The sequence below is a fragment of the Phoca vitulina genome, unplaced genomic scaffold (assembly GCF_004348235.1).
Source record: "Phoca vitulina isolate PV1807 unplaced genomic scaffold, GSC_HSeal_1.0 scaffold19, whole genome shotgun sequence".
NCBI classification, from domain to species: Eukaryota; Metazoa; Chordata; class Mammalia; order Carnivora; family Phocidae; genus Phoca; species Phoca vitulina.
Genome location: NW_022589722.1, coordinates 25867627 through 25879740, shown reverse-complemented (window position 1 = coordinate 25879740; position 12114 = coordinate 25867627). Strand labels below are relative to the sequence as shown.

General features: G+C 58.2%; 1 protein-coding gene across 2 annotated transcripts in view; it reads right to left on the bottom strand.

Moving 5' to 3' along the window:
* The window catches only part of CACNA1I (calcium voltage-gated channel subunit alpha1 I), a 113016-nt gene extending 106258 nt beyond the window's left edge, over positions 1-6758 (bottom strand). Inside the window, exon 1 of one of the 2 annotated variants that reach the window (XM_032416306.1) lies at positions 6656-6758. Coding sequence is in view for 1 of the 2 variants with exons in the window: in XM_032416305.1 (XP_032272196.1) it covers positions 2741-2830 (90 nt within the window). In the remaining variant the exon portion in view is untranslated. Of the gene's footprint in view, positions 1-2740; positions 2833-6655 lie in introns of those variants that run through there. The other variant, XM_032416305.1, reaches the window with a different exon arrangement.
* Between the last annotated feature and the right edge of the window lie 5356 nt (positions 6759-12114).

Below are 12114 nucleotides of genomic sequence, written 5' to 3'. Positions count from 1 at the left end.
CATCACCACCAACATCACCACCACCACCATCATCATCATCACCACCATCACCACCATCACCACCAACATCATCATCATCATCACCATCACCACCACCACCAACATCATCATCATCACCACCATCACCACCATCACCACTCACCACTAACATCATCACCATCATCACCACCATCACCACCACCACCATCACAGCATCACAGAGCCTCTGAGTCTGACTCTGGGCCAGGCAATGAGCAAAGGGCTGTCTATGCATCATTTATGTAAATTTCTACCACAACCCCCTAAGGTACAAACCATCCTTATTTCCACTTTATGGAGAAAGAAACGGGCCCAGAGAAGTCCAGTGGTGCCCAACGTCACTCAGCTCGTATAGGGCAGATTCAAGGTCCCAGTTCAGGCCTGCCACTCCCGAGCTAAGCACCGAACCTTCACAGACACCACCCTAGGACAGGGAAAGGTGCCCTGGAACCAGGCCTTCCCTCCCAAGCTCAGTCCCCAGACAGTGCCGATAGAGCTGCTGGTGCAGCCAAGACCCCCAGTGGGGACAAAGACCCTCCAAGTCTGTGGGGAAATCTGCCTCCCAGAATCTTCCAGAGCCCTTGGAGTATGGTGTGGAGAGGCCTTGTGTCTGCAGAGCTCAGAGCCCTGGTGGAGAAAGACCTGAGGCCTCTCCTGGTCACCCCAGGCCCTGTGTGAGAGTGTGTGCGTGTGTGTGTGCACGCACACACGCACATATGCATACGTGTGTGTTTGTGTATTCACCAGCACACATCAGCAGACAACTTGTTTATTCCTTTATCAACAACCACACATCAGCTAACGTCGCAACTAGGAGAATAAGCAACAAATTCATTCTGGAAATAGTAGAATCTAGGAATCTCAGAATCAGAGTATCTTAGAATCACCCAGAACCTTAGAGGCCCAATATATTAGCTACAATAACCTCGGACTCTGTAGCGTGGCATTTAGAGCACAGGCTAGAGCCCAGCTCTGACACCACTCTGCCCTGGCACCCCACTCAGCCCGGCGGTGGTCCATGGTGAGGACAACACTGCGCCGGACTGCCGGGAGGATGGAGTGGGGTGACACCCACGAGCACCTGGCCGCACCACCAGACACTGGGTGCCGTCGGCCGCGGAATCCCAGAACCCCGCAACTTCAGAGACCAGAGACACCGGCCTGGTTTTCGACTCGAATGGGCCCCAGATCCCCACACAGGGAGTCTCTGAAAAGAATGGGATCCCCAAAGGGGCGTGGTTGGTCACCACGTGCTCATCAGCACAAAGATCACACACTCACACGCATACTCACGCTCACACACCCCCATCCACCCACACAAACACACTCACACACTCACAGATGTACACAACCGGGCATGTACGCTCACACTCAGACACACACACACACACACAGCGTTTGCTCGCACAGACCCAAACACGCACCTCACACACTCATCGTATCTACACAGACACACACTCACACACACACACAACGCCAATGCATGGCCTACATCCGTCGGCCTGTAGAAAAGTCTCTGCGAGGCTGCAGGAAACGTGCCTCCCGGAATCCTCCAGCCAGCATCCCAGAGGCTCTGGAACTCTGTCTGCTCCCTCTTCCGCATGACAGCCCTGCAGATGCCTGACAACAGCCCGCCCACCCCGGAGCTTCATCTGCCCCGGGTCTCTTGTCACCAGCTCCCTCCTTGGGTGACATTTCCAGATCATCTACTCCTTGGGACCCGTCCCCAGTCAGACTCAAGTTTGCCTACATTCCCCTGCAAGGGCAGGACCAGACTGGCACCGAATAATGCAGAGTAGAGCAGAGAGGTCACCTGTCTAATTCTGCAGCGGCGCCGTCTCTTGATGCAGCCTGGGAGCCCCAGAGCCTGGGTGGCAACCCAATCAGACTGCAGCATTTAAGGTGCATGTGGTCCACTGGTGCCCTCAGATCCTCTTCAGAGAAACTGCAGCCAAGGCAAGTCTCCTCTAGCCTAAAGATGAATGGCTCAAGGATGGCCCCAAATGCATGACCTGATGCAAAACTTGCTGTGGTCTGCCCAGCCGAGCCTGCACACACCTCAGTCATCTCGGTCCTGTCACCAAAATCAACAGCCAGCCCTCCCAGCTTTGCAGTGTTCAATGAAGTGGATCGGAACCCCTTCCCATGATGGCTACCAAGAGTCATAGCCAACATTATTAGTTGAGCACTTACTGTGGGCCAGGCCCCTCATTACAATCCAGCGAAGTAGGTGTTTTGACTCTCTCCACTTTACAGGTAAGGAAACTGAGGCACAGAGAGCCTAAGGGATTTTCCCAGGGTCAAGGGCTACTTAGTGAAAGAGCTACGAGCTGGCTCTGGAAGGCCTTAATCCATGTTACCAGTTAAAGAGTCATCCCGACGAGGCGGTGGACAGGACACTGCAGCACGCCCACCCCCAGGCCCCGGTACCTGTCCACACGCCTGTCATTACACATTGTCACTGTCGCCAGCTCTCAGCCTTATGCCTAGTGCCAGCCAGCGACACTGTATCTGAATCTCCATCAGTGTGTTTGAACATTTCCCAGCAGGTGACTCTGCTGATCATTTTTTACTCATTCTGCAGTAATGAGGGCCTTGGGTCTTGCTTCAGCGAAAAAATGAGAGTGAATGTGGTCCCTGGAGGGAGGGAGGTTGTTCTAGAAGGAAGAGCACTGGGTCAGGAGTCTCGGGGCCCAGGTTCGGGTCCCAGCGCCACACTCACCGCACCAAGCCTCACCAAGCTTTTCTCGCTCCTCATCACTGACTCTGGCCCTTGCAGATCTGCGGGCATATGCGTCTCACCAAGCTTCATGGCCTCTTGTATAAAATGCAGAACAGGACTCCTTCGCTACCTCACTAAAGGGATAGCAAACGGGGAAAAGAACTGGAAAGTACCTTCATGAAAGAAAAACAGCTTCAATTCGCTGCACCAGGCCCCCCACTAGACACTGCAGAGACACGTCTAAGCCGCACAAAAATCCTTTAAGGTGAAAGGTATCATCCCACTTGTGCAAGAAGCTGATCCCCCCCGTGATGCTAAGTGCCCTCCCTCTCTGGGCCATGCCCATGATCCTGAATGTTCTCATATTCCCCCCCCACCCCCACCCCGGGACAAGAGCTGAGTGGTCCAGGGAGAAGGTCTAAGTCCCTGGACCAACAGAAACCTGCCCGGGGCCCTCACAGCTCATCAGGGCCAGAGTCAGTGATGAGGAGAGAGAAAAGCCTGACATTCTTCTCAAAATGCATCACCAGTGAGACCACCGTGGCCAGAGTCCAGGAAGACGGGGAATTCGCAGAGGCAGGGCTTCTGAGCTGAAGGGAGAAGGTCTGTGAGGCAGGGCCAGGTCTGTGCTGACTTCCAGCCCCGGAAGACCATGGCCTCCATCCTGGAGAAACCACTTCCCTCTTATCCTCTCCTGCTCAACGAGCCCCCCCAAGCCCCTCACACTTGTTCAAGGACATCCAAACACCTGGGGATTTCAAGCCCTCCCCAGTCTGCACCACCTACATACCAAGGAGAGCCCTCGTTCTCCCCGGCAAGGGCACAAGAGAAAACCAGGCCCTGTAGCCATCTGCCCACACAGCAGCCGGCAGAGGGGAGCCCAGGCTCCCTCTCAGGGCACAGAAGCTCCAATAGGGCAGAATTGGTCTGCTCCCTTTTGTTCACTGCTGTGTCCCCCCAGTAACCGGAACAGGGCTTGGCACATAGTAGGTGCTTAATAAATCTAAGAGAGAGACAAGGAAATCAGATGTGTTTTCTTCCTTCCCTAGGCTGGCAGCCATGAGGGGGAGAGACTCAGCCCACATCTTCCTGGATATCAGGATCCACAGGCCCAAGGACCTGCAGACCCATGGATCCCAAAATCCACACATCCACAGATCCACAGACACATATGCCCGCAGATCTATAGATCCTCAGACCCATGGGCCTGCAGACCCACAGACCCCCACACACACAGTCCCAGAGGACCACAGAGCGTGGATCGCAGAGCTCAGACACACGGCATGCACCCTCATAGCTCCCTGCACTGTGGGCACGAGGGCTGAGGTCACAAGGCAAGAGCAGGTGCTGGGGACGTGTTTGAAGAAAGCGTTCTGCAGAAAAGAACTGGAGGGAGGGAAGGGGTCAGAATGGAGCAGTGGGGAAGGAAGGACGAGGAAGAAAGCTGGGAGGAGGAAAAGGGATGGAGAGGAGGGAAGGAGGACCCTGCTCTCCCTGCAGCCTGGTGGGGGCTCCCTGGACCACCCCCAGCCTGGCATCCCATCTTTCCAGACGGAATGTTTGAGCACCCTGAGCTGGGGGCTGGGCAACTCAGAGAAGAAGCGGGGCGGAGGGGAAGACAGCCGGGAATCCAGGAGCCCCACAAGAGCCGGCTTTGTTACCCTGGAAAGCACTCAGAAGCTGCCTGGGGGCGGGAGCTCTTCCAGGGTGGGGGAGAACCGAGTGGTGTCTAGAAACAGACTTTCCTGGGAGGGCTGAGGCCCAGGGGAGTCCCACTTGGGGTGCGGGGTGTGGGTGGTCGAGCCGGCAGTGGAGGGGGCATGATGAAGGGGACTGGGAGAGTCACAGGTGGTGACGCTCTGAGCTCAGTGTGGATCCGGGCCCGGGACACGGAGGTGCTGCAATCACCCCAGTCCCTAAAACTGCTCCCAGCTTGGCTGTGGGCTCTCCGGAGGAGTCTGTCTGGAGCCGGTGACAGAGGGTGAGAGAGCAGCCGTTCTCGTTCTAGTTCTCACAGCCACCTCTGCACCCACCTCCCCACCCAAGGTCAAGGGGAGTCGGGGCCCAGGGACTCAGGAACTGCTGCTTGGTGCCCTCTGGTGGGCCTAGAAGATGCCCTCTCAGAAGCACCTGGAATGGGGGTGGGGGGAGGAACCAGGAGGGGCCTTCTGCCAAGCCCGTAGCCTCTCCCCAGAGCTGCCCCTCAGGGTGCCCCGGGGCAGGCCTGGGCTGCTCTGAGCAGCCAGCAAGAGAGTGCAGGGACTCGGTGTGGTGCCCAGGCCCTCCCGGGTGTGTGCGCCTGGGGCTAGTGAATTTGGTGCCAGACTGGCTCAGCACCACCCCCCAGGATGTGCTCCTCCCTCTTCCTCTTCCTCCCCCGACTGCAGCCTCAGAATTGGTCCCCACTCTGTGTCGCCCTACCCTGTCACCCACCGGCATGCCCTCCCTCTGGTTCAGCCTTGATGGTGGAGGCGGGAAGGGGACAGGGACATAGCTAGACTCCCCACCCTGTCCCCGGCCCAGCCCGGGTCCTGGAGTCTGAACAAAAAGTTTATCCGGAAGGGTGGACAAGAGTTTCCAAAGCCAGTCCTGGGGGCCGAGGGGAAATATCGATCCAAGAGGTGACCCGACAGTGTGGGCAGGGCCTGAGGTTCGCAGCCTCGGGAAGCAGGCCTGAACTCCTCAGCCAGACCCTTTCCCACGGGCCCAGCCCAGGGACCCACATCCCTATGGGCACAGCATCCCAGGTCCTGGGTGCTGCCAGCATCTGCTGCGTGAATCCTCAGGGCAGTGAGAGACAGAAGGACGGACTGGCCTCCTGCTCGGCCAGCCTGAGCACTCCAGCCCTAGGGCATTCCTCACATGGCGTGTCAGACCCCATCACACCACACGGGCACAGACGCAAGCAAGCTTTCTCTTTCTCTCTCTCTCTCTCTCTCTCTCTCTCTCTCTCACACACACACACACACACACACACACACACACACACCTGGACCCAGAACACAGACTCGCACAGCCAGAACATAGCTCAGGAGTCTCCCCACACACCAGTCTCATCCCCAGCTCAGAGCCCCCAGGACCCGGAAAGGAGGAGAAAGGCACAAGCAGAGGGGCTGACTGATGCCTCAGGCTGGGCCCATTCAAAAGCCCCCTCCCCCAGGCATCATTCCCCCCCAAGAGGCCTTCCCACCCCCTGCCAAGGCCTCTTATCCCCCCACGTCCCCCCCTACACACACCACCCAGCAGACAATTAAAACCCAATCATCATAAACACTCATTATATAACCAGCCCCAACCTGCTGAGGATTCCTTTTACCCCCTAGAGTCCCAGCTCCAGCCCCTGGCCTGGCTTCACGAAGCGAAGCCTTGCGTACCCCAGGGGTGCTGGCCCAGGAGGGGGCCCACTACCACCTCTGCCTCCAGGAAAGTTAACGCTGCTGCCTGGGATTCCCCCATTCGATCCCCCCACTGCTGCTCTCCGTCTCTGCCAATTCTCCCAGCTCAGCCCTCTGGACACCGACACCAGCCCTGGTCCAGCTGGCCGCAAAGCCGCAGCAACCGAGGGGCAGCGGGACAGACAGACACAGACTGCACCCCCCCCCCCCCCCCCCCCGGCCGGCAGCCTGACTTGTTGAATAAATTTCTGCAGCGCTGGCTCAGCCGGCTTCAGCATTGGCACCGAGAGAACTTTCGTGGCCTTGGAGAAGGGACCGGTCAAAGTTTCCCGTCCTTCCTCCCAAGGCACCTGCCCGAAAGCACGGGTTGGGGGCCGACCTGATGGGCACGCGTGTGTCGGGGGGGAAACCGGTCCCCAGAAATAAACGAATAAACGCCTCGGTAAAGAAAGCACCCGACGCGCTAAGAAATTGGCCTCGGAGCGGAGCCCTCCCTTCCTTCCCCCCAACCCCCACCTACCTTGGCATGGACTTGGCCGGGCTGCAGGGGGTCGTCCGGGTCAGAGATGCGGGAACGCCGCGTGCCCCCGAAGCCGGAAATCGAGGGGGACCCCCGGCCCCGCCAGCCGTCCCCCCCCGCCCCCCGCCAATTCAGGATCAGCTGAGCCCCTGGGGCGCGCAGGGCGGCGGGCGGTGGGCGGCGGGCCCCGGGGCCCGGGCCATGGCGGGAGGAGACGGCGGGCGGCGGGAGGGTCGGCGAGGCTGGGGCGGCCGCGAGAAGCCGGCGGCGCGGACGAGCGGCGGACGGCGCCGGAGTTGGAGCGCGCGGCGGGCGGGCGGGCGGGAGCGCGGCGCTCCGGGGCCGGGGCCGGGGCCGGGGGCGCTGCGGGGACCGAGCGGCCGGGAAGTGGCCGGGGAGGACCGCGCGGCGGCGGCGCGGGGTCGGGGCTCGTCCCTCGCCCGGCTCGGCTCGCGCCTCCGGCCGCGGGCTCGAGGCGCGGGGTCTGCGCGCGGCGGGGGCTGCGGAGGAGCCCGAGCGCCCGGCGGTGCGGGGACGTGCGGCGGCGGCGAGACCGAGCTGCGCCGCGTGCGAGGCAAAGCCGTCCTTATACTGACACCAAATGTCTTCGGGGAAAGCTGCAGGCGCGGGACGCTGGAGGGGGGAGGCGTGGAGGCGACAGACAGACTCACGGCGGCGGCTGGTGAGCCCCCACTCCTCGCCAGAGGGCAGGAAGCCCCAAGCCTCGCGGCCACCCCCCTTAAGATTCAGGGTCGTGTCTGGGGGAGGGTCCTACCGAGGGGGCTGCGTCATGCGTAAAAAGGGAGGGACCCCCCACATTACTGACCACCCGCGTGTCCCAGGTCCCTGCTTGGCCACGGAACACTTTGGATTCTCAGTGAGGTACTGTGAGATTGGGGAAGGGGGGGCTCCCCCACTGCCCAAGAAAGGCGCTGCCCCGCTGAGGCCACAGCTCTTAAACGGTGGGGCGGGCTACGATTGGACTCCGAAGGGGGCTCCTCAGCCCAGGCAGCTTCCCGCTAATCTGCATCGGCGCCTCCTCCCAACCTTCAGGGCTTGGCTGAAAGGTCACCTCCTCCAGGAAGGCTTCCAAGAGGGCTCCCAAGTAGAACAGAGGCTTCTTTCTCCAGCTTCAAATGCCCCTTGCCTCTCCACTTCCCCAGGGCAGCCTGGGCCACAGGAACCTGAAGCATATAAGAGGCACTCAGCTCAGCCCTCTCCATCCCCACCTCATCCCTTTGGAAAACTGGGGCCGGGGGGGGGGGGGGGGGGGGGGGTTCCTGCATTGGGCTGGGGCTGGTGGGAGTGGGGCGGGGGGCTGATACTGAGGATACTGAGGCCTTCCCTGGGGCCACTTGGCCTGGCAGACGGGCAGAGCTGTGAAGGAAGGGGCACTCAGGTTTGATCCCAGCTCTGTGGCTTCCTGTCAGAGGAAGCCCCTTTAAGGTCTCTGAGTCTCAGGTTCCTCATCTGTGAAATGGAGATAGAAGTCCACACTTTGCAGAATGAGAACAGTCTATCCAGGCTTAGCACCATCCCTGGCACCTAGTAGGTGCTCAGCAAATACTCATCCCTTCCTGCCCTTTAATCTACCCAGGGAGACAAGACAAATCTTTGTTACCAGAGCACAGTGAAAGGTGTTGTAGGCACACCTAGGCTAGGAGGTGTCTCATGATAGGGAGTAAGCTGGCCAGGACGAGTCCATTTGTGGGGTGGATTTATTTCAGAACAGAGCGGGCTTCAGCTCAGGAGTCTTCAAGGGACAACCTCACCAAAGGCAAGAGGCTCGCACTGCGCCCGGAATGCTCAAATGGGACTGAGATAAGAGGAGAGGTGATGGGTGGATAAATGGTTTTCAGGAGGAAGAAAGGACACAAGCAAAGGCATGGAGGTAAGAAATAAGGTGGCGGGGTAGGCACTCCAGGCCCTGACCCACAGAGTGCCCAGCTGGAAAGCACCAGGCCCAGGAAAGTGACAGCGGACAGCAATCGGACAGCAAGGCAGGGAGAAGCGACCAAACGTTGCTCACTTTCTGTCCATTGTCCTCTGGCAAACATTTTCATAAAGTTCAAAAGAGGAGCACCTGGGTGGCTCACTCGGTGAAGCGTCTGCCTTCAGCTCAGGTCATGATCCCGGGGTCCTGGGATCGAGCCCCGCATCGGGCTCCCTGCTCAGTGGGGAGCCTGCTTCTCTCTCTGCCCTTCCTTGTGCTCTCTCTCTCTCTCTCTCTGTCTCAAATAAATAAATAAAATCTTTGTTAAAAAAAAATAAAATTCAAAAGACTGGACAGGACCTTGACAAGCCACCAGATGGTGAATTCTCAGGACTGGGTCTTTTCAGCTCCAGCCTCCCAAAGTGGCCACCCAGCCCCTGCCTGCCTACCTGGGGTGACACTGGGCTCCCCACTTCCCCGGGCAGCTGCTTTGCTCCCTGAGCATCTCCGATCGTTCAAAGTTCTTTTTCATATTTAAGGAGAAATTTGCTTCCCTCCATGATTATAGTGCATTCCTCTGTCCTCGAGGGACCCACACCCCCTCCCCAGCATCCTCAAGCATCCACACTGGCAGAAAGTTCTGCTTTATATCCACCCACACTACTTGACGCCTTCTTTGTCCATTCCTCCATTCTTCTGCCCTCAGCATAGGGGTGGGCTCTGTGCACAGGGAGGCTGCAGACAAACCAAAGGTCATAGAAGAAGTGGGGTGAGGGGTGACCCTCAAGCCGCTGGCGGACGGGATTGCAACTCCAGGTCTCGGCCAGAGGCAAGGCTGCAGCCGTCCCCCCAGGGGCCCTCGCTGGCGGTGGGAGCTTCATTTATTCATTATTGCTATTTATATTGTGTCTGGTATTTGCAGAAGGCTGCAGCAGCCGCATACACTCATTAGGCCCTGCCGTGCCCTGGGAGCAGGGGGGCCTGCCAGGATGGGGGGGGCCAGCCTGGAGTCCCTTCATGCACCCACCTGGGTGGACAGCTGGGCCAGGCTCCCCAGCCCCTCCCCCCGGGACCCAACCAGGGCCTCCCTCCCTACTCCCAGAGCAGCCCAGGCTCACTTCCGTTCCCAGGAGAACTTTCCAGCAATAGAAGTGGCTAGAAGTGTCGGGAGAATCCATTAAGGGGGATGAGCAAGCTGGGGCAGAAAAAAACTGGGGCAGAATTCCTGCTCCAGGACACACGATGAGGTCCCCCTTCCAGGAGCAGAGATCCTAAACACACAGAGACAAAGTTGCCGATATCCTCAAAATCCACACTGATTTATTTCTCAAACACAAAGCATTTATTTGCGCCAGGCCCTGGTTTAAGCCCTTGACAAATATTAACGCTTTTAATCCTTTCCACAATCTTGTAAATCGTCGCTCCTGTTTTACAGATGAGGAGACTTCGGCACAGAGAAGTCAGGTAACTTGCTCAAGATCACACAGCTGATAAACGGCAGGGCCAGTATTTGAATTGAGGGCATCTGGCTGCAGAGTCTGTGCTCCGAGCTACAATTAAGGAATCCTAGGATTCAAAAATTCTGAGAGTTAAAGGGTCCAGGGTTCCAAACTGGCAGAGTGGCCCCACCTCTCAGAGTAGAAAGGGACCAGGCCAGTGATACCCTCCCGTAGGCCGCCCTGTGCCCCTTCAGAGCACATTCCCCCTGGGGCACGGGAAGGGACTGCTCTCAGCGCCCAGCAGCAACCTGAACACCGCAGGACCAGGCCCCAGGAGCAGCCCACTGGGAGGAGAAAACCCATGGCAGAAAATGAACTTCAATGCTCCGAAAGCTTTATTAAGCAGCCACTAGGTACTGGGCCTGTGCCAGGGCCGGAGGACGTGAGGTGAAGGGTCCGGAAATGCTGACTGTGGGTGAAACAGGACGGGGATTTGGATGCAGAGGGATGGGTTCCAGGAGCCCAAGAGCCCAGTCTAGGGGTGGTGGCTGAACTGGCGGAGGGAGAAGAACGGAAGTTTCAGAGGGAAAGTGTGGAGAGTGAAGGGAGGGGGAGGAGAGATGGCAAAATGGAGGAGGTGGGGTCATACGGGGCGGGGGGGGGGGGCAGAGAGGGATAGAGGACTCCGATGTGAGTAGCTTCCATGGCTGGAGCGCTGGCTCCCCTTGCCCTGCCCCCTGGAAAGTCAGCAAGACACACACACACACAGGCCTAGTGCAAGTGGGTGTCCAGTGTGTGGATGTCAAGGTCGGAGCCCACGCGGACGACCAGCCCCGGGACCAACCAGTCCATCCCCCAACCGGACTAAGCTGGCAGGAGCAAAGGCAAAGCCAGAGAGGCCCAGGAGGACATTAGCCTCCCCCCAGGGTGGCTGTGGCCCCAGGAATCCTGCCCAGGCAGGAAGGGTGAGGTTGTGGCATTCTATCCAGATAAGGAGCTAGGGGAGCCTCCCTGCCCGCTGACAGGTGCCTATTTACTCCATTAGCCCACTTAATCCTGGCAAGAGTTCTGGGTGAGAGGTAACATGAAGCTCATTTTATAGATGGGAGAACCAGAATCCAGAGAAATTAAGTAAATTATCCCGGGTCACTTGGCTAATGAGCGGCAGGTGCAGGATTCCATGCCAGAGTGTGTGTGTGAGAGAGAGAGAGACAGAGAGAGACAGAGACAGAGATCCTTCTCCCACCTGCCCAGGAAGGAGGCTAGAGACAGACAGAAGGAAAAGGGACAGATCACAGGATCCTCAGGTTCCTGCCAGGTGGGAGGTCCCTGACTCTCAGCCAAAGAAGGCCACTGATGCCCTAGAAACTTCTGGATGGGGCTTGAAGCATCCCCACTCTGGGTGCATCTAGAAAGGGCTGCTGATACCCCAGCAGTCGACAACCAGCAAGGGTGGGGATGAAGCAGCAGTGGGTTTATTCCAGCATGAATGTCAGACAGAAGATCTGCAGCAGGGAACTGCCCAAACCCCCACCCCAGCTGGAGACACCAGAAGCCCCCATCACATTTGACTGGTGTTTGACCAGTGACACATCATCTCCTTGGTGCCTCACAATATCCAGCATGCACGACCTGGCATGCAGTAGGTGCTCAATATTTGCTGAGTGCATCTTTTTTTTTTAAAGATTTTATTTATTTGACAGAGAGAGACACAGCGAGAGAGGGAACACAAGCAGGGGGAGTGGGAGAGGGAGAAGCAGGCTTCCCGCGGAGCAGGGAGCCCGATGCGGGGCTCGATCCCAGGACCCCGGGATCATGACCTGAGCCGAAGGCAGACGCTCAACGACTGACCCACCCAGGCGCCCCTTGCTGAGTGCATTTCTTGAATGCCAGGGCTCTGAGCCATCATTTCCAGGTCCATTTTACTGATGAGGAACTTGAGGTCATGAGAGGTGCTGCGGCATGCCATCGGTCACCCCAGATGATTGCTCAGTGACATTTATTGACCACGTACTATGTGCAAGGTGTTGGATATACAGCAATGACAAAACCCAGCCCAGTGGGGAACAGCCATGTTTAGATAACCC